The sequence below is a fragment of the Pomacea canaliculata genome, linkage group LG3 (genome assembly GCF_003073045.1).
Source record: "Pomacea canaliculata isolate SZHN2017 linkage group LG3, ASM307304v1, whole genome shotgun sequence".
Lineage (NCBI taxonomy): Eukaryota > Metazoa > Mollusca > Gastropoda > Architaenioglossa > Ampullariidae > Pomacea > Pomacea canaliculata.
This window is the reverse complement of record NC_037592.1, coordinates 7,497,874-7,522,283: the sequence shown is the minus strand read 5'-3', so window position 1 is coordinate 7,522,283 and position 24,410 is coordinate 7,497,874. Positions and strand designations below refer to the sequence as shown.

Here is a 24,410-nt window from a genome sequence, read left to right as displayed (position 1 = left end):
GAGACGCTAGACGTGTCGCGACACATGGCCACAAGCCGATATAGAGTCTCTGAAGAAACGAGAAGCGTTAGGGATACAAGATGGCGGACAGTGCCTCGTTGCTAACGTGTGTATCACGTGAGTGAAAACGACCCATTCCCGAACTACCAACGCACCAGTCCACCAATTCACACTCACCACGTCCACCTACACACATGTGAGCAACCAATCCTACCTTTCAAAACATTTAAACAAAAATTAATAACACACTTCAATGGGTTCATCAAAACTTAGGATGTATGTACAAGTGCTCCAGCAGTCCAGTTACTTAAAATTGTTTTGCATCTTTACAGCATAAAAAACAGCAACCAATGGTTTACCTATAACAATACGTCAAGTAAGATTTTTCCATATTCAGTTTAAAACAGAGTTCAATCATTTTAGCACATGTACAAAGCAACCTCGCTATAGAAAGCCTTGGTAAATAAATCAAGAAGTAAAAATAAAAGTAATCAAGGTTTTAATATGTTACTCTGTTATTACAATCGCTATGTCCCACCGAGACGTAAGGGGTCAAAGTTCAGACAGTACGCGACACGAGCCATGAAACAAGGTGGTACAGCTGTTGCTAGAAAGTTTTACAAAGACAGCAAGCAGAACGCCTAATATGTATAATACACGGATGTTGTCAAAAGAACACAACAGTGTCTGCTGAAGTCTTTCATCTCGTTGTTACTACTCACGCCACCTGTCGAGGCACAATGTCGTGGAAAGCCAGCACCAGACGACCCCAGAAAGCGTTTCTCGCGTCGTCTTCCTCGCCCCACGCCAGGTAAGTCGTCGTCTTAAACATGGCGGAGATGGCGTCAGTCATGTCACGACCGCTAATGGGCGCCAGCAGCGTCAGCACCAGGACGTCATCGCGTTCCATGACGTAGTTTTGACAGAACACCAGTTCAAACTGACACCAGCGGCTCCTGGCGAAGTGCGGCGACAACACAAAGAGGACACGCTTGGACGCGTGCACACAGGTGCTGATGTTGTCGATGATGTTGCCGCCGACAGGGAAGTCTCGCTGGTGGACGCACAGCCTCAGCCCGTGTCTGACGGTTAAAGACAAGAGAAGCGATAAGTTACACAGACGTTTGTTGGTCAGTTATACTAGTCAAGACTACAACACTCAGATACGCATTACATTGTAACGTTACAAACTTTCGATTGATCTCTCATTGTGGACAGCATAATAAAGGTCCCTCTGTGTGTGTGTGTGTGTGTGTGTGAGATAAATAACCCACACAGTGAAGACATAAACTTGATTAGAGGTCAGGGTCTCAGATTTGATGAAAAAATCACTTACAAGAAGTCTTTGGAAAAATGCAAACGACAAAAAAATACATCCGTTTCAGTGTTAACCCATTCCACTTACCTCCCTTCCAGTGTCGGTATCAGTTCCTGTCTCACCCAGTCCACGTCCTCGTTGGCGTACGACACGAACACATCATACTCGTACTCGCGCTCAGGTTGTTGTCGTCGTCGTTGCGGGTTTCCTCGAAAAGCCTCGTACAGCGCCAGGCGAATGTGCCAGCGGTACTTGTACAGCACCAGGAAGGTCAGCATGAACACCACCAGAACTGCCGTCAACAGACTGGTGGACTGGCTCAACAGACACGCTTGATCGCTCAGAAAGAAATCACACAGGTAAACGGTGGAGTGGACAGGTGGTAGAAAGATCTGGCTTTGTGATTCAGAAATTGATGATTCTGTGTGTGTTGAGACTGGGGGCTGGTGGTGCTGATGGTGAAATACCTTCTGGAAAGGTCGTGAGATCGGTTGCGATTTTCGCTTAGGAAAATCAGACAATTCGCTGCTGTACTTGCCGCCCTCAGAGACATTCGCCATGACAGCTGTTGTTGTCACTTGTTTACTGCTGCTGGACGAGAAAGGCGCGCACACATAACCTGTCGGAAAGTTTACAAACTTTTTTCTTTCGTCCATCGTCCAGGATCTGAACCAACTCAAGCTGCACGTGCACGCGTAGGGATTGCCGCTCAGGTCCAGTTGGCGAAGACGTTGGCGAGTGCTGACACTGAAGGTTGTCTCCCTTATCTCTGACAGACGATTGTCGTTAACACGAAGGATCGTCAAGTTGACGAGATGGTCGAAGACGCCGTCTGGAAGATCTTCAATTGCATTTGAATACAAACTCAATTCCTTAACATGGGGAATATCTTTAAATGTATCAGATGTGATAGTTTTGATCTTTGAATAACCCAGGTAGACCGTAGTAAGCATGGGGATACGATGAAAAAGTTTTTGAAGTTTTGCGTCGGTGACATTGGAAAAATTATTGTAATCTAGCTGAAGAAAAGAAAGTTTTGGGCACTGATCAAACATTTGCGCACTGATTGATTCGCTAGAAAAATCAATCCCACTACTTGACATGTACAAAGTTTCCAGGGAGTAGCTTGCGAAAGCAAGAGGGTAGATATATTTAAGTCGTAAGCCTGACAAATTAAGGAGTCGAAGCTTTTGAAGATTCGAGAAATCACCCGTCCTTAAGAAGTGCACTTTGTTATGTCCAAGGTCTAAACGTTCTAAGTTAGGCAGGCAAACATGCTGGTCTAAGCTATAAATATTGTTATCTTTTAGAGTGAGATAGAGTAGCATTAGAAAAAGCGACTTTTTTGTATTGGAACACGTTTGTATGAAGTCTTCTCCAATGTTATTATTGTTGAGGAAGAGATAAGTGAGCGACGGCAAACTGTCTGCCACAATACTTTGTATAACATTGATACCCACGTCTAGAAAAACAAGCTTCTTGAGAGGTTTAAAAACACTCATATTTAAAACTCGCAAATTGATTCCAGCAATAGCCAAGTCACTCAAGTGGGGTAATGAAAACTCCAAGAATATGTTGTCAGGAATGTATTTAACATTGTAGTTCCTGGACATCCGCAGTTCAACTAACGAAGACACATTCAGAACTGGTCGCACAGAGTTGAAATCTAGTTTGTTGTTGTCAAGAGTTATATTAGTCAGATTCTGCAAACCACGAAAGGCATGCTGGTCGATGGAGGAAAGTCCGTTGCCAGTCAGATTTATGGAGGCAAGCTGGGTCACGTTATTGAAGAAGTCTGAATGAAGGTGGGTCAGGTTGTTGAAGGAAAAGTCCAACCTTGAGATGGTGGAAGGCAGCTTTGGAACAAACTGCAAACGTCCGTCATTATGTGAACAATCCGCGATGTCCTGTGAACACCAGCACATCCCTTCATAACAGTCTTTTCCAGGCTTTGGTACATTTTCGGCGAAACAATTTCTAACTACAAGATGTTCGGTAAAAAATAGAAAAAGTATTTTAAAACTGATATATTTGGGGAATAAAAACTTCATTTTCATGCGTGAGTAGTCAACAAGAAATTGTTTCGAATAAAACTTTCCTTCTCGCTTTTTTTAATTGAAAAGCACTTTTGTAATCACTGGCAAGGATCCTTCTTGAACAATTTGAAATATATTTTGTCAGTGTGACACAGTGTACACACAAATGATACAGATTTTTCTGAGGTTATGAACACAAGGTCAGTCATTCGCGGATTATTCTCAGTAGTTTAGTGGGATTTGTGTATTCTTTAGTATATGAGAATCTCTTATGCACATCCAGTCAGCTCTATTTGAAAGTTTTTGTTCTAATAGAAATATTATGGAAATTTGATATTCCAAGTACCAGACAGTTGATTGCCAGGTGTTTAAAATGAAGTAGACTAAAGGCTTTCGACAGGTTGTGTTATTTATACACGATGCGAAATGTTTTGTGGTTCGTCAGCCTTCTTTTGTTGAACTTTGTCCCTAGGGAACTGAAATGTAGTGAAAATTGAGTTGTTTTGTATTCGGTCACACAACCAGTCCAGTGTATGTCCCTTTACTGTTGTCAGAGTAGATTTTGAAGACAGCCTGGAATGTCACCTTCATTCGTACTCTGGTCTTTTAATAATGGAAAAACAAAAAACATTTAAGCAATTGCTCACGAAGTACTAATACAAAATTGTAAAGTCGTTTAAAGTCTATAAAACTGAAAAGAGTTTGAGGTACATGCCTGCGAAGGTTGTCTCTTCATCAACAGAAACTCGTGAGTTTTTCCAGACAACAGAGTTTACTGCATCCTGTATAGTCCATGTACATACTACAAGTAAACACAACGCAGTGTGTCAACAGTGAGCATCAAGTTAATGGAGAAATAATGTTGAGTGATCGTCTACAATGTTGTTTTTTCAAAATCTGTTTCTCAACAGGAAAGAGATCCAGGAAACTATCTGTTGAAGCTTCTTTTTAACATGAGTAACATGGAAGGAATGGACTAAAATCACTAACATTGATTTATAAAGATAATACCAGTAGCTGCTTTAGTTAGGATATGTTTCCTGACCCCAAACCGAGAAGATACAATTATCTGTTTAATTTCAAGTATTTCCGCAAAGGAAGCTGCTTCCATCATTTCCTGGTAGTTGTTTTTTTTACGGAATATTCACTGTCAACACTGTCAAGTACCCCCTGAAACATCTGTTGACATATCTTTATTCTTGGTTTCTTCTTCTCAACAGTAACTCTCTGTTTAACGCTCTATAAGTTGGAATATGTCTGTGTATTGATGGGATTAGTTCTTGCTCAGCGACAATTTATTTGTGTTGTATATTTGTGTTTCTTATGATAATCTTTACCTACAGACAAAAGAGTAGTATGTTTGAATTTGTTTTATTTTGATTTGTAGGTGTGGACCGTCAGTTTCTTAAAATGAACGATTATCTGAACAAAATAGGAAGTAATTCGAATTCATGTTATTAGAAATACTTCCGCGAAATTGAGGTGTTCCTTGCGATAGAGGACTTGTCTGTAGATTATTGTCCGTCCTAACAGAAACTGTTGTCTCAACATTCATTCAACAGAGGATATTTTATTTGAAACCTTGTTTTATTATCCAGTCTTCTTACTGCCAAGCTATTCACAGCCTGTATAGAGGAAACACTTGAAACAAAGCTATCTAGAATATTCAAAACATTGTGTGCAGCAGGAGGAGAAACAAGAATCAGTAACATAAGAATAACATATATAAGGATACAAGCAAGCGCAAGACAACATGGTTCTGCGATCAAAAATTTTGTAATGTAAAATTCTAACCAATGTGGCTGTAGGAAGAAAGTTTTGTAGATTTGGGAGAACCGCAGATTTTACTCAAATTGAAATATGAATTACCGAACTACAAACACACCAGTCGCACAATTCACATTCACCACGTCCACCTACACACATATGAGCCACCAACGTTAACTTTCAAAATATTCCAACAAAAATGACTAACGCACTCCAATGGGTTCGTCAAATCTTAGGGTGTATGTAGTGCTCCAGCAGTTCAATCATTTTAACACATGTACAGTCAAACCTCGCAATTGAAAGCCTTGGTAAATAAATGAAAAAATAAAAATAAAAATAATCATGGTTTTAAAATCTTACTCTATTATCACAATCCCTATATCCCGCCAAGACGTGAGAGATCAAAGTTCAGACAGTAAGTTACACGAGTCATTTATATCGTATTAAAAATAAAGCAAGGTGGTGCTGCTGCTGGTATAGAGTTTTACAAAGACAGCAAGCAGAACATTTAATATGTATAATACACAGATGTTGTCAAAAGAATACGACAACAGTGTCTGCTGAAGTCTTTCATCTCGTTGTTACTACTCACGCCACCTGTCGAGGCACAATGTCGTGGAAAGCCAGCACCAGACGACCCCAGAAAGCCTTTCTCGCGTCGTCTTTCCTCGCCCCACGCCAAGGTAATTCGTCGTCTTAAACATGGCGGAGATGGCGTCAGTCATGTCACGACCGCTAATGGACCAGCAGCGTCAGCACCAGGACGTCATCGCGTTTCCATGAACGTAGTTTTGACAGAACACCAGTTCAAACTGACACCAGCGGCTCCTGGCGAAGTGCGGCGACAACACAAAGAGGACACGCTTGGACGCGTGCACACAGGTGCTGATGTTGTCGATGATGTTGCCGCCGACAGGGAAGTCTCGCTGGTGGATGCACAGCCTCAGTCCATGTCTGACGGTTATAGAGGAGAGAAACGAGAAGTTACACAGACGTTTGTTGATCGGTTATACTAGTCACGACTACAACACTCAAACCTTAACAGATAAGCTTTACATTGTAAAATATAATATATATGTATCATAATTCTGAACTTTTGATTGATCTCTCATTGTGATCAGCATGATGAAGGTCCCTCTGTGTGTGTGTGTGTGATTACACACAGTAAATCAATGACCCACACAGTGGAGACATGAAGTTGATTGGAGGTCATTCTCATAGATTTATGTAAACATCACGTACAAGATGTCCCCGACAAAAAACACAAACAGCAAAAAAATACATACGTTTCAGTGCTAACCCATTTTACTTACCTCCCTTCCAGTGTCGGTATGAGTTCCTGTCTCACCCAGTCCACGTCCTCGTTGGCGTACGACACAAACACATCATACTCGTACTCGCGTTCAGGTTGTTGTTGTCGTCGTTGCGGGTTTCCTCGAAAAGCCTCGTACAGCGCCAGGCGAATGTGCCAGCGGTACTTGTACAGCACCAGGAAGGTCAGCATGAACACCACCAGCACTGCCGCCAGAACTGCCGTCAACAGACTGGTGGACTGGCTCAACAGACACGCTTGATCGCTCAGAAAGAAATCAGATAGGTAAACGGTAGAGTGGACAGGTGGTAGAAAGACGTGGCCTCGTGATTTAGAAACTGATGTTTCATTGTGAGCTGAGTCTACGGGCTGCTGGTGCTGCTGGTGAAATACATTTTGGAAATGTCGTGAGATCGGCTGCGGTTTACGCTGAGGAAAATCAGACAATTTGTTATTGTACTTGCCGGCCTCACGGACATCCGCCATGATAGTTGTTTTTCCAACTTGTTTACTGCTGGATGAGAAAGGTGCGCACACATAACCTGTGGGAAACTTGACAAACTTTTGTCTTTCGTCCATCAGCCAGGATCTGAACCACTGAACATTGCACGTGCACAGGTAGGGATTGTTGCTCAGATCCAGTAGGTGAAGGCGTTGGCGAGTGCTGACACTGAAGGTAGTCTCCCTTATCTCTGACAGACGATTGTGGTCAAGACGAAGGATCGTCAAGTTGACGAGAAGGTCGAAGACGCCGTCTGGAAGATCTTCGATGGCGTTTGAATACAAATTCAACTCCTTAACATGGGACAGACCTTTAAATGTAGCAGATGTGATCGTTTTGATCTTTAAATAACCCAGGTAGACCGTTGTAAGCATGGGCATACGATGAAAAAGTTCTTGAAATTTTGCGTCGGTGACATTGGAAAAATTATTGTTATTAAGTATAATAAAGGAAAGTTTGGGGCAATGATGAAACATTTGCGCACTGATTGAATCGCTAGAAAAATCAATGTCGCTGCTTGACATGTACACAGTTTCCAGGGAGTCGCTTGCGAAAGCAAGAGGTTGGATTTCTTTAAGTCGTAAATCTGACAAACTAAGCAATCGAAGCTTTCGAAGGCTCAAGAAACCACCCGTCTTTAAGAGGTGCAATGTGTTATGTCCAAGGTCTAAATGTTCTAAGTTAGGCAGGCAAACATTCCGGTCTACGCTATAAATATTGTTATTCTTTAGACTGAGATAGCGTAGCATTGGATAAAGCGACTCGTTTGTATTGGAACACGTCTGCATGAAGTCATCTTGAATGTTATTATTGTTGAGGAAGAGATAATTTAGCAAAGGTAAAATGTCTCCCACAATTCTCTGTATATCACTGTTACCCACGTCCAGAGTAACGAGCTTCTTAAGCGGTTTGAAAACACTCATATTTAAAACTCGCAAACTGCTTCCAGAAATAATCAACTCCCGCAAGCGTGGTAATGAAAACTCCAAGAATATGTTGTCAGGAATGTAGGTAACTTTGTAGTTCTTGCACAGTCGCAAATGAATTAACGAAGATACATTCAGAACTGGTCGCACGGAGTTGAAATCTAGATTGTTCTTGTCGAGAGTTATATGAGTCAGATTGTGCAAACCACGAAAGGCATGCTGGTCGATGGAAGAAAGTCCGTTGCCAGTCAGATTTATGGAGGGAAGCTGGGTGACATTGCTGAAGAAGTCTGAATGAAGTTGGGTCAGGTTGTTGAAGGAAAAGTCTAACTTTGAGATGGTGGAAGGCAGCTTTGGCACAAACTGCAAACGTCCGTAATTATCTGAACAATCCGCGATGTCGTGTGAACACCAGCACATCCTCTGATAGCAGTCTTCCCCTCGCTTTGAAACATCGTCGGCGACACAAGGACTGACAACCAAAAGGTTTGTAAGACAGAACACAAGTATCAGATGTTTAGCAAACCTGCATGCTCGAGGCATAGTTTTCTCCCTTTGAGACGACATCAAGCTGTCTCCATCAAACTGTACGTTGACTGTTTGCTTTGCTGTCGTGTAGGTATGACAAAATGCTCCGTCGGTCTGTGATTCTAATTATTTTCAAGAGGTATAAAACATTTGTTTTCGTCCAATAGGCACAGTTTTGAGTAACGCTTAACATACGTACAGATGGAACGAATTCAAGTTAGTTATTTAGCTGCGTTTATGGAACTCAGTTGTTCATTCTGGTTTTTAAAACATAACAGCCACCCGTCGTTTCCTCATAAGACAATAGAACAAATACAATCTTTCCTTAATGATTGTTTAACAGGGGTGTGTGATGTTTCGCTTTCATGTCAATATTTTTGCCACAAATTTTTTTTTCTGTACGGTTTTCATTGTACGATAATCACACTCGCACGCGCGCGCGCACAAACACACACAGCGAGATAAAGAGACGTTCGAGCCATCACTGCTAGAATCATTCACTTTAATAATTTTATTTTGTTTGTGGTCATTAACTCTTTTTCTCTGTTATATACCTTATAGAAATATTTGTTGTTACTGATTCTTTGTGTTAATCCCATAAAATATTACTCTATTAAAGTGAAGACCACCGTGATATCCCTGCTAACGAAACAACTGTATAAAGAGCCAAATCTTGTCAGCGACTATATTTAAATCTTTCTCTATTTGGCAAGGGTTTCTATCAGATGTTCCGCGAACAAGAAGATGATAGCTTCCCTACTTCACATGGATCTCAATCTCGCTAAAACTCTGAAAGCTAGTTTTTGTCTTTTTGTGCATTATGGACTTTAATATGTCTTCTTATCAGTTTGTATGTATCGAGATATCCATGTTGTGTTGTGTTAGGTAGAATTGTTTTAGACCATATGGCCATCATGGATTCTCCTGTCATCTAAACCTAACAAACAACATACTTCGCAAAAATGTAAAACTGGAAGAGAACGTGTATAGAAGAGTTAAGAATATAACACAGTCAAAGTTTTCAAACAGCTCTCCATAAGACCAATGTGGTCTCTAATATATTGTTCCCCGACGACCTTTACCATGAAAGATTCACTTTTTTTCAAACCACGATCTTTTATTTCTAATCTTAGAATAAAAGTTCTATATAGAATGGCCGGGGACACTGTCCTACAGCCGAAAGCGAACTCTAACTGCTGACTCCACATGCCACACCCTGGCTCTATCTCACCTGACAGACTAAATGCTGTGAGGAGGAAGAGTGACACAACATCACTGAGGTCTTCCTTGATGAAGTCAACGGTCAGGCATAAGGTGTTCCAAGAGGACCAAGATGCCATCGTGTTCACGACCTTTTAGACCTCTGCTACCAGCCATTCCAGCAAAGGTAAAACAACGCATAGGGAACAGTGTGGGATACGATGGGTAAAGTAGCTCACACGCAACCCTTCAGACCATGCCCTGTTGTCACACACATCTCATTATAGTGTTGTTCTAGTGTCATGCCAGACAGACACGGTGCTGGGTCCTCAGCCTCAAGACCTCCAACCCCTAGCAACTGATGGTTCCACAAACTTGAGCAACATGGAAAAGTGGAGTCGATCTACTTTTTGCGCCAAATACGACAACAGCCACCAGGATTGTGCAACGGTATGCAGAAGGCATCCAAAAGAAGAAACCAAGCTGTCTTGAGAGACAACAAAGTCATTTGCAAGGAGGAATCCTACACCACTGATGCCCGCAGATTTTGAAACCTTCAGGAATGTTAGGAACAGGGGGTTGTTGCCCCTGTCTGTTCTTAGAGATTATTGCCCTTACCAGTCTATGAGTGTTTTTGCTGCGTCGTGGTTTCGCGTCAGAACCCGACGTCATTTTATGACGTAATTTTAGATTGTAGTGAGAGTGGAAAATATTTTGGAAGAGAGCAGACGGCTGGGAGAAGGGACAAGAATCGGGCAGAGTATGTGGATTGTCCGTTTTGGGGAACTTGTGTGTTGTTCCAGAATAATTATTCGTTGTCGCCACCTAGATGTCGGCCAAGAAAGCATCTACCCCTTATAAGAACAGAAAATTGTGAGAGTTTTCAAGAAGAGAAGACCTGTCAAACTAATCAATGTACGACTCTGTTAAGACGGAGAACACAAGAAGCCTACAACTGTGGATTTTAAGAAAGGACATGTCGTAAAGGAAAAAGACTTATCGTTGTTTAATGTGTAGTCAGAAAAGGAGAGTGACTACGATCATTAACACTGGGATGCAGTATAGTGTATGAGAAATTCAGGGAGGATTTTACCACAAAGTTTATTCTTGGGCGATCGCTTCGGACAGTGTGGAAGTATGAATAAGTGTGAATAACAGAAGCCAAACTGTAAGTAGCAAAGTGAGAAAAGAACTCGTCAGCTTTAAGGAGGAAAGGTGGGGCATGCTACTGAAGACGTCTGAAGACGTGGAACAGACAATCGAGGGAAAGATGGTGAAAGGTAGATGTCACTCACCTTGCTGGGATTGATGAATAGAAGAGTGGTAGTAGCGATCGACGCGCTGTAAACCTGTAGTGCGGAGTGATGCTGACCCCTGTTGTTTGACCTCGCCAAGATGAGATTTTCATGTTGACGGGAGCCATTCTATGTCTGGAGAAACTGCCTCCCAGGACCTCGCCACCCGGTCGCCGTTCATCCTCCAACGCAACAGAACGGAGATCCTCACCACGAGGATAACACCACACAACAACTGGACTATACACGTGTAAGCCAACGGGCAGGTTACGTGTCATCAACCCTTGGACATCACTATGGCTGGCACTGGACTGTGACCTCGCTGTGAGCCCACCTGCCGACACCACCACGTCGGTCAGACATTCACAGCATCTACACCCGTTTGGTCAATCGATGGAGAAAATCCTTCTCTAGTGATGAATCTTGGATTCTGAGTCTGCATATGTATATGCGTTCTTTGTGTTATTCGCAATTTAAGTTTCGACGGCCTGTTGAAGGACGACAATTATGTAAGATTATAGTTCAAAACTGTGAGTATAGACATCGATGACTGCAGTTTATGACAAAGGACAGTCAGATATTTCAAGATTATGTGACTGTACAAGAGTACGAGTGGGCGTGCAACTAACCTTTCTATTCTGATAGTTTGCCCTGGGTATTCCAAAGCTGATTTATATTTGAGTGCATTAGATGTCTATAATTTTGGAGTGCTTTTCTGCTTAATGATTTTCGAATTATTCATGCTGTAGTATCTTATGAAGTCATAACATCAAACCTATAAAAAAAATTACATGATCTGGGAAAGCTCAAACACTCGTTGTGTTTTTTCTCGAAAGAAGGGTCAATGGTCAGGTGTGAGTGTACTGGAAGAGCCATTCGTGCTTTGACAGTTTCACTGGCACCAACTGCAGGCTGCCATTAGGTATCTAATGCAATTGAATACCAGAAGAATTATTTTCTTTTATTTTTTTTAGACGATTTCAAGTTCTTTTTAAAGATTGTTTTCACGCTTTGTTATCATTGTAAATCTGGAAAACGCTTCTTCAACTTGTGGTTATTTTTATTTTCAGGATATATAAAATATTTTTCTGCCGCTTCACGGACACCTCTCTCTGAGGGGCGCTGATTAAACAAACAGAAAATCCGAGCTGAAGTCAGTCTCAAGCACTCAGCTGTGCTCCTTGAACTTCGGCTGTGGACTCTGGCTTCAAAAAACGTAACAACAACAACACAGCTTCCCATTGTTTGCTGGTAAGACAATACGGCAAATATAATCTTTTTATGTTCATTGTGTAACTGGAGACAAGATGGTTTGCTTTCACATCAATATTTTTACGATAATGAGGAAAATATTATTTCCTTGGTAGAACAGACATTTGATACGTACATTACTAACACTCGCATTCACGAACGTGCGAGCGAAAACACACACACACACAAGTTTAAGGCTTTTTATTTAATATTGACGACAGAAGTATTTGACAAAGTCTGCAAACATTAATAATAATAATAATAATAATAATAATAATAATAATAATAATAATAATAATAATAATAATAATAATAATAATAATAATAATAATAATAACAACAACAATAATAATTAGAAGAAGAAGGACACACTGTGTTTTATGTGTGTATGATACAAGAAGCCTCTTTGCTGATCAGGTGAGCTACCAATGCCATCTGTTGGACTTATGAGAAGAATGAGATTAATAACTCAGTCAACTTTTTTACATTGAACTCTTTCCCTGAAGAACCTCAAGACGATTTAAAAAAACTACAAAATAAAAAAGAAAAGGGAAACACTTATAAAAGTAATATTTCATTTCTGTATATTTAAAGAAGTGTAGATGTAAGTAATAGCATAACATCACAGTTTATGACATTTATTCCTTATGAAAGGTCATTAATGGCCTTCTGAGTAATCATAGATATCAGAGTAATTAAAATATATCATTGATCGAACTGCAAAAATAAATAGCTCTCAGCAATGAAACATTTCCTACTGTATCTGTCTGTCTTGTTTGTTTGTTTGTTTGTTTGTTTGTTTGTTTGTTTGTCTTTGTTTGTTTGTTCTGTACCACAGATGACAAGTTCTCTGTAAACATAAAAGGAAGGAAGTGATTTGTAACGAAGGAAGGTAGAAATTCGAAGCTCCATTCCTTCATGCCCTCTGCTAAGGAACAGATGGCTAATAGTTCCAGGTCTACCCCCGGTGTTGTAAGGAAAAGTCCCTCCCCCCACCAAGTATATGTTAAGCAGAAATTGCAACCTACATTATCTCATGGAAGTAAAGAATTGAAAAACAGAGTCTAAGCTCTAATTCCACACACTATACCTATATACAACCAAACACTTTCTCTTCATCTTCTCGGCACACAGACACACATTTCAATAATTTCACTCTAGTTACAGGGAAAGCATTGGTAAATACATTAGCATTAACATTAATACTTAACCCAGCTGTTATAGCCACTATGTCCAGCTATAGCAAAAAAAAAAGGCTCAGACAGTACAATAGACTGAAGGGTTTTAACCCTGATGCAACATTAATAAGCCAAACTTTAAAATACAGGACGCGTTAAAAATGCAGCAAGATAATACAGCTGCATGAGTAAAATTCCATTATGGATACAAGGCAGAGCATAAAGAAATGTCTCAAATACAGCTGATGCCAACAGACACAAGAGTGGCATGAGCATCAGTTGTTTGTCTCTCGTTGTTACTACTCACGCCACCTGTCGAGGCACAATGTCGTGGAAAGCCAGTACCAGACGACCCCAGAAAGCCTTTCTCGCGTCGTCTTCCTCGCCCCACGCCAGGTAAGTCGTCGTCTTAAACATGGCGGAGATGGCGTCAGTCATGTCACGACTGCTAATGGGCGCCAGCAGCGTCAGCACCAGGACGTCATCGCGTTCCATGACGTAGTTTTGACAGAACACCAGTTCAAACTGACACCAGCGGCTCCTGGCGAAGTGCGGCGACAACACAAAGAGGACACGCTTGGACGCGTGCACACAGGTGCTGATGTTGTCGATGATGTTGCCGCCCACAGGGAAGTCTCGCTGGTGGACACACAGCCTCAGCCCGTGTCTGATCATTAAAAGACGAGAAAAGAAGCCACAGTAGAATGTGATACTACGACAGTGTGTGTGTGTGTGTGGAATTGATGTAGATGTAGATTTCTTCCAGCAATGCAACCTACACTGACACCTGGGCAACATTTGCGGAAATCCCTGATAATCCGACTTTTGGCTGTCTAATACAATGAATTTTGACGTATTTTTATTCATGATAATCTTTATGGCCTTCCATTAAGTGAATAGACTGGAGGTCATCTTCTCAGATTCTATAACAAATCATTTGCATACAAATGACTCATTGAAATCCAAAAATCAAAACGCTAATAACATACTCACATGTTTTATGTGTTCCTGTCTAATCCAGTCCACTTACCTCCCTTCCAGTGTCGGTATGAGTTCCTGTCTCACCCAGTCCACGTCCTCGTTGGCGTACGACACGAACACATCATACTCGTACTCGCGCTCAGGTTGTCGTCGTCGTCGTTGCGGGTTTCCTCGAAAAGCCTCGTACAGCGCCAGGCGAATGTGCCAGCGGTACTTGTACAGCACCAGGAAGGTCAGCATGAACACCACCAGCACTGCCGCCAGAACTGCCGTCAACAGACTGGTGGACTGACTCAACAGACACGCTTGATCGCTCAAAAGGAAATCACACAGGTAAACGGTGGAGTGGCCTCGTGAATCAGAAACTGATGTTTCTGTGAGAGTTAAGACTGGGGGCTGGTGGTACTGATGGTGATATACCTGCTGGAAATGTCGTGAAATTGGTTGCGATTTTCGCTCGGGAAAATCAGACCATTCGCTGCTGTACTTGCCACCCTCAGAGACATTCGCCATGACAGCTGTTGTTCTCACTTGTTTACTGCTGCTGGATAAGAAAGGAGAGCACACATAACCTGTCGGAAACTTTAAAAACTTTTCACTTTCGTCCATCAGCCAGGATCGGAACCACCGCAAGCTGCAAGTGCACGCATAGGGATTGTTGCTCAAGTCCAGTTGGCGAAGACGTTGGCGAGTGCTGCCACTGAAGGTGGTCTCCCTTATCTCTGACAGACGATTGTTGTCAACACGAAGGATCGTCAAGTTGACAAGATGGTCGAAGACGCCGTCTGGAAGATCCTCGATTGCGTTTGAATACAAACTCAATTCCTGAACATGGGGAATACCTTTAAATGTATCAGATGTGATAGTTTTGATTCTTGAATTACCCAGGTAGACCGTAGTAAGCATGGGGATACGATGAAAAAGTTGTTGAAGTTTTGCGTCGGTGACATTGGAAAAATTATTGTCATCTAGCTGAAGAAAGGAAAGTTTTGGGCACTGATCAAACATTTGCACACTGATTGAATCGCTAGAAAAATCAATGCCGCTATTTGACATGTACAGAAATTCCAGGGAGTTGCTTGCGAAAGCAAGATGGTGGATATATTTAAATCGTAAACCTGACAAACTAAGCACTGCAAGCTTTTGAAGATTCGAGAAATCACCCGTCCTTAAAAAGCGCAAATGGTTATATGAAAGGTCTAAACGTTCTAAGTTTGGCAGGCAAACATGCCGGTCTAAACTATAAATATTGTTATACCGTAGACGGAGATAGCGTAGCATTGGAAAAAGCGACTTTTTTATGTTGGAACACGTCTGTATGAAGTCTTTTCCAATGTTATTATCGTTGAGGAAGAGATTATTGAGCGACTGCAAACTGTCTGGCACAATACTGTGTATGTCATTGTCCCCCACGTCCAGAGAAACCAGCTTCTTGAGCGGTTTGAAAACACTCATATTTAAAACTCGCAAATCGCTTGCAGCAATAACCAAGTCACTCAAGTGTGGTAATGAAAACTCCAAGAATATGTTTTCAGGAATGTAGGTAGCATTGTAGTTATTGCACATCTGCAGTCGAACTAACGAAGATACATTCAGAACTGGTCGTACAGAGTCGAAATCTAGATTGTTGTTGTCGAGAGTTATATTAGTCAGATTTCGTAAACCACGAAAGGCATGCTGGTCGATGGAGGAAAGTCCGTTGCCAGTGAGATTTATGGAGGAGAGCTGGGTGACATTGCTGAAGAAGTCTGAATGAAGGTGAGTCAGGTTGTTGAAGGAAAAGCCTAACCTTGAGATGGTGGAAGGCAGCTTTGGCACAAACTTTAACAGTCCGCCATTATGTGAACAATCCGCGGTGTACTGTGAACACCAGCACATCCCCTGATAGCAGTCTTTCCCTCGCTTTGAAACATTATCAGCGAAACAAGGACTGACAACCAAAACGATTGTAAGACAGAACACAAGCATCGTAAAACTAACCCACCTGTATACTTGATGCATTATTTTTCTTTTAAGAGATAGCATCAAATTCTTTCTATTTATACTGGCTTTTTGAAAAAAATTAATATTCGCAGTGTCTTTAATTAGGACAAGATATAGTTATCTGTTCAATTTCAAGTACTTCCGTAAGGAAGCTGCTTCTTTTTTTTTCCTGATAATTTTCAACAGATTAATCATGGCAGACAAATATTCTGTTGCTCTTGAAACCACTGCTGCCATATCTTTAGGTCAAATTTGTAAAGATATGCTTAATAAAATTTAAAAGAAAGACAAAGTACCTGCCACAGGTCAAAATCACAATGTGTAACTTAGACACAGTCAATCAAAATTTTGAAAATTCGCTTTAAAGGGGAGGGAGAAAATAAACATTAAACAATGACTACTTGTCCAAATGATTGTTAGAAACCATACTACATGACACATGCAAAATAAAATGTTCAACAGGAAAACAGAAATAAAGGACCCAGACCTTGATCCTTACAAGAAACAACAGAATAGTTAAGCAAAGCGCCTACAAATACTCAACCGATGAAAAACCTAGGAGCTGAAATGTTCCTCTTGTCAACAGATGCTATTCCATTTTTTTCTATCAGCAAAACACCATGCTGAGCCTGTATACAAGATCGCTTATTACTGATTTGGGGGAGACAAGCCTCCAAGACTCAAATAGAAGCAGTTATCAGCCATATGCGAAGTAAAATGTAACAACGTGAAGACAAACAAGTGACAAAACAGCACGAGCAAGAAGTCTTTTAAGATGGAAATTTCTAACAATGCTCTGAAGCCAGTGGTAATTGCTTAATTGAGGCCTACTTAACTCTGCGAACTGCTTCTTTCCAGCAGACTCCGCCTTGGCTAACAGGGAATCTTCTTCCTTCAGTTGAACACAAATTAAGGAAACAGCAACTCATTAGAAACTCACGCCTTCCTTTTGCTCTGCAAGGAGAAAATTGGTATGGAGAGACCCGAACCCCCCCTGGAGTGCATTAACAAGCTTCTATCATCACAGGTTCCGCTGACGTCGCGGGGGCGGAGAGCAGACAACTCTTCCCGCAAGGTTCCCCATTATGCAAAGTTGTGTGCCCCTGTCGCCGACGCTGTGTTTTCCCTCTGGGCACGGAGGGACGACCCCCCTGCCTTCAGGCAATGTTTTGAGTCTTGGTTCCAGACCTGTCGTTAGGTGCGACGGAGTGTTGGTAGACGATTCCAGCTCCGAGTTCTCGGTGGCGCGAGAGGAGTCGCGTTGCCCTCGCGACACCCTGGTCTGAGATTCGACACCTTGCGCAATAATTAATAACAAACAGACGTCCCTCACTTGTCACCAACTTTACCAGGACCTTGGTGAACTTCAAAGGAACATCGTTGTGTTAATTTTCAAATAACGAAGTCTGTTACTATTTAGTTTTTGGTTTCACGTGACTAACTGCGACTTGCTTTTTTAAGGACCAGTGGGAGGCAGAATTTTTTTTAAAATAATGACCAAGTAAAGATGAGTGCAGGAAACTATGTCCATGAATACTTCCGAATATTCCTCTTCGGTTGATATACATATATATTTTTTCTAAAAATATCAACATGTAGAAGAAAGAGGGGAAAAATCGTGATGTCTGTGTTGATGTCGTCTATCTATGCAAGGTGATGTTTGTAGGCGTGCCTCTCGGTTAACAATTAGTGTGTTTAGTCCACATTTGGGGCAATAAGCTTAACCTAATCATCAGGGGGAAAAATCATCCAGCGAGTCCTGTAAGGATTATTTTACAAAGTTTAAGGGAAAAAAATTAGAAATTTAGAAAGAGCTTAATCGTTCTTTATATTTTTTGCTATATAGTTATTCTAATAGCTCTAGTTTCGTCGTTTTGATGTTTCATATACACCGAAATAAGGAAAAACTTGACAGATTCTAGAACCCTTTTGCATACAGATATGAAGAAAACTGTTATCAACACTTAAGATTTTTTAAATATGAGACAGGGAAAAACTAACATCAGTACTTTAGAGACAGGCGAAACAGAGAAACATGTTAAGTGATATTTTTAATGTCCAGATATTTTTCAAGACAAAAAGATTACCCAACATGTATACTGCTATGTTTGCGTGTGTGTGAGGGAAGCCACTCTGGCTGGCGCCCGCCTGTCTGTAAAAAAAATAAGTCTTCAAAGAACCAAGAGCAGCCATGACATCAACTCACAGGTCTACTCTGTGTAGTGAGTGTGTCTCGTCATTTCTCGCGGGATTCATGGAAATATGACTGGATGATACAGTGACATTTAATCAAAAGAAATTATACAAAAATACAATATAATGGAGAAATATAAAATATTAAAAAAAACTTTTTTCAAAAAAAATTTGTGTGTGTTTTTATGCGTAGATAATATGTTATCAATATTTCCCAGCAAACCCTCCAGCATTACAGAAATTTCTCTGCAAGCATTGGATTACGATGGGGGGCTTCTTCCTGTAAAAATGGAAACCGCCGATGATGCTCTCTTTAATAAAGGAGTATTAAATGGAGCGTTTACAAGATTTGGACCAACGTTACATGCGCGCGAGGAGTTGTCCCCCATCGCTGTCTCTGTGACCTTTCCCCTTTAAGTTTGCTTTATCAACTGGCATTGCCCCTAAAGAGGATCAAAGTATTTTAGATTACGGGGAAACTGACAGACCCCTTCCTTCTTCTTAATGAGAAATTCGGAGACCAAAGGACAGCGGACGGCGCTTCCTTTCTGGTCTGCGTGTTTGTGCCCTGCCCTGCCCGTCTCCAGTCCTGCCCTTGTCCTTTGGTGCCATTACTGGCTGTTCGATTTTTATCTACACGTTTGAAACTGCCTCAAAAAAAAAATTGAGTCTGCCTGTCCTCAGAACGTGAGTGTGCATTATTATCAGCTAATGTTAGTGAGGCGATTTATTTTCCTCGAGGCAAGAAAAAATTGCGCGAGCGTCCGTGTGTATATGCGGGTGGGTGTGTACGCGCGCGCGCTTATTGGCTGGAAGGTTGGACCCAGAGAAGGCATAAACAGAAAGCCTTTGAGACCGCAAACGGTAGAGCAAGCGTGAACAGGGTTCATTCTGGCCTCCTGCCGGTTCTACACACCCTGTCCGCACGCGGAGCCCCATCAGTAAATAAAACCTAACTTTCCCGGGTGCACTTCATGAAGCGGTCCGCGTCCCCTGAAAGGTCTGTCGCGCAGACTGTTCAATGAGCGATAACGCTGCACGGTTCCCATGAGGGCCGCAGAAAGGGGTCGGGACCTTCCTCCAGTCTCTGAGGATGTCGATGACATCTTCACTGACAACCCGCAACGGCGCTGGATGTGGACCGGTGATTAGGAGAAGAGCGCTCTTCGCGATAACGGCCAAAAGGCCAAAGATTTTTTACCAAGATTACGTCGCCACCAACGACCCCTAATTTGATGTCCAAATTAGGGCATGACGTATGGGAGTCGTTGTGGGAAGCTAACTGACATAATAAATTTCATAAGGGGATCCTCGCTTCACCTCCTGATTTGTATTTCATTCGCAAACAAAACAAATTAAAAACAAATATTTAAATACAACGCCAAGACCAACAAAAACTCTAGCGACAGTAAAAGGATGACCACAACAACAAACAACTAAATTAACATCTGAAGTAGGGAAGAGAGGACAGATAATAATATATTCTGAACTACTAATGATATTTTAAGCCATCCGAGAATACTTTTAGTCATGACGGCAGGGTACAGGACGTAGATTTACCAGGATGTAGGTAGGACTCGCTTACTGGCAAAAGAAAGCTATTACTCGTTAGTCATTCTGTTCCCGGGTTAGATGCAAAAATATTTCAAACAAAACTATCAGCAAAGAGTATGGACAAGACAGAGAATTTTTATAAAAATTATTTACAAAAGCATGAAAGAAAAAAAATGTGCTCAAAGTTAACTAGACCTCAAAGAAAACTCCGGGCGAGAAGAGCAGGACCGAGTGGCCCCACGGTTGGCTGTCGCGGCCGTTGGCTCGCCGATCAACATCGTGACGTTTCGTTTATACCCGTGCCGAGGGCGGAAAATGCAAGGCGATGGCGTGAAAGACGACGCGGGCGAGGACCCGGGGGCTCGATGCTCAGACTTATTAGGGTCCGGAGGTCGGAGGGGGGTTTGTTCCAGGTCCGCCGAGGGTTTGCTGCCCCTCTTGGCTGAATTATCTTCACTCTTGACCGGCTTTGCAATCAGCCTTGTGTTCGATTACTTGTTTACATTAATATGAGCCGTCACTCCTTGCTCTTTCCGCTTCGATTCTCTCTCTCTCTTTCTTTCTCTCTCTCTCGGGGTGTTCGGGGCTTGAGACAGCGCAGCATATCACGAAGTCTGCAGGATCCGCTTGGTTTTTTTCTATTCCAGCCTTCCCTCAATGCTATCTTCAACTCCAGCATAGTCCAGGTGACTGCGCATGCGTTGGAACATCCGATCACTCTCTTTTTTTGTGTGACTGCCTCGCGGCTGATTGGGTTTTCTAAGATTTGCTGAGAAAGGAGATAATGAGAGAATGAAAAAGAGAGGGGGAGACGGGTGGCCAGGTTTTTTTTTTTCAGAAGAATAAAATATTTGATAAAAAGAACGAAAGACAAAGGTGACGTCAGACACTAGCTATTAAAACAAACGGGCATTTTATCTTCGTTGTTGTTTTGTTTTCGTATTGACATACCCGGGGTTCTGTCCAGTGGCGTGCAGGTAAAATTGTTTTTTACCGTCGTCTACAAATAAAAACACTCCGCGCCTGCTCATGTTACCAACGTGCGTACTTCACGCACTCAGTGCGCCCAAGTGCCTCTCGTCTAGCCTCGTTACTCCGATCTTCACACGTGCTGCACCGCGTAAGACTTTCCAGGTGGGTGAAGGCACGTGACCTCCCTGCCACTCCTCCTCCCTCCATTCCTGCTTCCCAACCCATGTACCTTTCACCCACCCATTCCCTCCGCGCCTGTCTACCCCATGGTCGCATTACACGATCCTGTGCAACAAGCACGAACAACAGCAACCACAACAGAAAAACATCCACTCCTTTGACCTCCCCCCTTCTCTCTTTCGTCACACCACCCTCCTCATACCCTCACCCTCCATCTGAAAGTGGTGCCAAGGAAACTCCAGGCATTATGGAAATGAAGACACGTCACACAAAGTCTGATCTGCTTCTCAAACTAAGGAGGAGGGGAGAGAGGTAGGAGGGAATGAAGAGAGACCTTCCAACCCCCACCCTGATTTCGTAAAGATCTCCTTGGAGGCCCTGAGTCTGACCTGATGACAAGCTCGCCACTCAGGTCAGCCCCGACAAGTCAAAGGTCACAGATTAAATGTGACCGGACGGACACTGAAGCGTGTGAGAGGCAAGCCACAGGCTGACCTTGTCGCCATGGCTTCATCCTCTCGGCACAACAGGGCGAGCCGCTCCACCCAGCGCCGCCCACACGTCATCCGGTGGATCTGTGATCGAATCCTTGCATACTTTGTCGGGTTTTTTTCCCTTTGTTTCTTTTTTTTTTGTGGGGTAGGGGGGTAGAGGATGGTGGTTTTTATGTTATATTATATTTTTAAATTATCCGTTTCTTTGTTTGATTGGCCGATATTTATTTATGTCCCAGGTTGTTGATTATTTACGTGTTCATACTTCATAGTTTGTTTTGTTGTTGTTGGTTTTTTTATGCAACCCAGCTCAGGAAAATAGCCATTAGAGAAAGAGAAAGAATTATATTGTAAAAGTCTACAGTCAAGTATACAAACTCCAAATTTGTTGAAGTCTTTGGCTAGACCTTTTTTATTTCAAAACTTTCGTTTTATGAAGACAATAAACTCACCAAACGTAGTAGAGAATATATTTTAAAACAGTAGTAACACCATCAACGAAATATTTGATTTAAACGCGCTCCTATTAAAAAAAAAAAAAAAAAAAAAAGATGAGGCATGGACAAGGACGAGGGAGGCAACCTGAAATCGTCCTCCCCCCTCATCATCAGAGCTATCACTAAATTAGGTCCGGCTTATAAAATGGAACAACGGCTGCGTTGAAAACATTAATTTTCTCTCGCTATTCATCCTCTTACTGCCGACAAAGGGAACTTAAACTGTCGGGCTTGTTTGAAGCAGAAGAAATCAACTGGATTTGTTTTCCCTGTCATTGTCAACAAACAGTAAACAATGCGGACACCGCTACAATGAGAAGACAGCATCATTCCCATGGCACAGCGTTTAAATCACGAACATAAATAGTAGCACTGTCTTTCCCGACGATCGTAAAAAAAATGCTTGGTGGAAATAATTATCGCTAATGGAATCTGTGCGTGATAGACAAACGAAGCCTATGTCGGAGGGTGTCCCCCAGCTCCTCCAAGGTAATCAGTGCAAACGGCTGAAATACCGTTTTTCTCCCTCCGCGATGAAAAGAAAGAAGACAATGCGCAGTCTGTGCGGCTGTGCCGGGGTCGGAAAGTGCGCACGCATGCGCAGTAAGCATGCGTTTCTAATTTACACATGTAATCCTTTTTAGCCGCCTCATCTCTTTGAAGTTTATACACGAGCTGTTTTACGGCTTAATCTCAAGTGGTGCAGGGAGGTAACTAGGGACATGAGGGAGGAAACGGGGGATGAGGTACCGGGGTGGCGACTGCCTGTGGGGTTCATCGTGTCAAGCGCGAGCACAGCGAGTGGTATCTATGTCCCTCCCTGACGTCACGCTCCAAACTTTCCTGGGATTTGAGTTTCCCACGTTTTTCTACGACTGCTGCATCTGTACGACATTCCACCTGATTATGTGAGTCATCAGAAGAAGCCAGACAGACCGCGGAGACTGTTTTCCCTAAAGGCTCTTGATGTCGAAGGTGAACGCGGCTGCTTGAAATATGAGCGTTGGGTCTGATATAGTAATGCATCAGTGAACGAGGAAATTTATTGCACTCTTTTGATGAGGAGATCGAAAGCTTCATGGGAGGAGCCCGAGGGCAAAGGCGAGAAGATGCCATTTGTGTGAAAACGATGGTCGGGGGTGTGAGACATTAGCCGCAGTGGTTGTTGGGTTCTTCCCTTGTAATTCAGTCTAGCCGTTACCCCAACGGTACCCTTTACCATCGCCTGTTTGAATTTTAAAGTGAACTATCATTGTCGGATGACTCAAAATATTTGTTCAGAGAGGGTTAAGTGCGGTGATCGTACAGAAAAATCCTTCTAGGAAAAATGTGCAGGTAATTTCAAAATATCAAATGCATCAAAAACCATTCCGTCTTTTTTTTTTTTTTTTTTTTTTTTTTTTAATGAAACGAAAAACCACAATACAATGACAGTACCAGAAAAGTAGAGAAATTTCTCCTGAACAGGTCAGCAAACGCAAATGTAAACGCCTCTGTGTGCGTGGCATTTTGTATTTGACACACGGACACTAGCAAGAGTAAAGCGTCTCGAGTTCTTGTCAATGGGAGGCAACTGCAATCAAAATTCCAGTCTTGTTTGGAGACACTTATTTCCCTTTAACGCGACATTTTCTGCTATTTTTCAACCAGACGTACAGATTCAAAAGTCATTACGTTCCGCTGATGACACGAAAAAGATATTACTCACGAAATTAAGTACATTTAAAAAAATCCTTAAAAAAAATCTCACTGGTTGGAAAATTTAAAGTATCCAAGGAAAATGTTAGCTCTGGTGTTTTCTGATGCGTTGGACTGGAACCCTTTAAACATTAATGTGTGACATTCCACCTATATAAGCTCAAAAGGGTAAATACCTGGCTAACCATAAGTATCAAAGGGAGCCTAAACCTTAACCTGCTTTACAATCAGGAAGAGATGGCTGGTGCTTGTCTTAAATGTTTTACTTCGCAGTTCCCTGTTAACGCAAGTCCACTTCACTGTGGTCTGAATGGTCGACTTGCTAGTCGCGACCGGTGATTTTCAATATCTGATGTACATCAGCCAAAGGCAAATATTTTTTGGAAGGTAAACCGATTTATGATCAGTCCCACCTCGCACTATTGCATACTTAATGCTATCTTTATAGCTTAGTGGCGAAACACAAAACAAAATTAGTGAATGGGTATGGTCCCAATTGAGAGGCGATAAAGACAATTGTAAACACATTCCGCTTTCATAGGCAA

At 42.1% G+C, this 24,410-nt stretch overlaps 2 protein-coding genes across 2 annotated transcripts; both read right to left on the bottom strand.

Annotated features, from left to right (window-relative positions):
• Positions 1-257: 257 nt before the first annotated feature.
• LOC112558772 (toll-like receptor Tollo) lies at positions 258-9,729 on the bottom strand. The gene is made up of 3 exons (XM_025229427.1): positions 9,621-9,729; positions 6,435-8,151; positions 258-1,082 (listed from the first exon to the last, which is right to left on the bottom strand). The coding sequence occupies exons 1-3, from the start codon at positions 9,727-9,729 to the stop codon at positions 719-721; spliced, it is 2,190 nt and encodes a 729-aa protein (XP_025085212.1). The 3' UTR covers positions 258-718.
• A 3,350-nt stretch (positions 9,730-13,079) lies between these two features.
• LOC112558771 (toll-like receptor 6) lies at positions 13,080-16,172 on the bottom strand. Its single transcript, XM_025229426.1, has 3 exons — positions 15,553-16,172; positions 14,344-15,321; positions 13,080-13,980 (listed from the first exon to the last, which is right to left on the bottom strand). The coding sequence occupies exons 1-3, from the start codon at positions 16,170-16,172 to the stop codon at positions 13,617-13,619; spliced, it is 1,962 nt and encodes a 653-aa protein (XP_025085211.1). The 3' UTR covers positions 13,080-13,616.
• Positions 16,173-24,410: the final 8,238 nt, after the last annotated feature.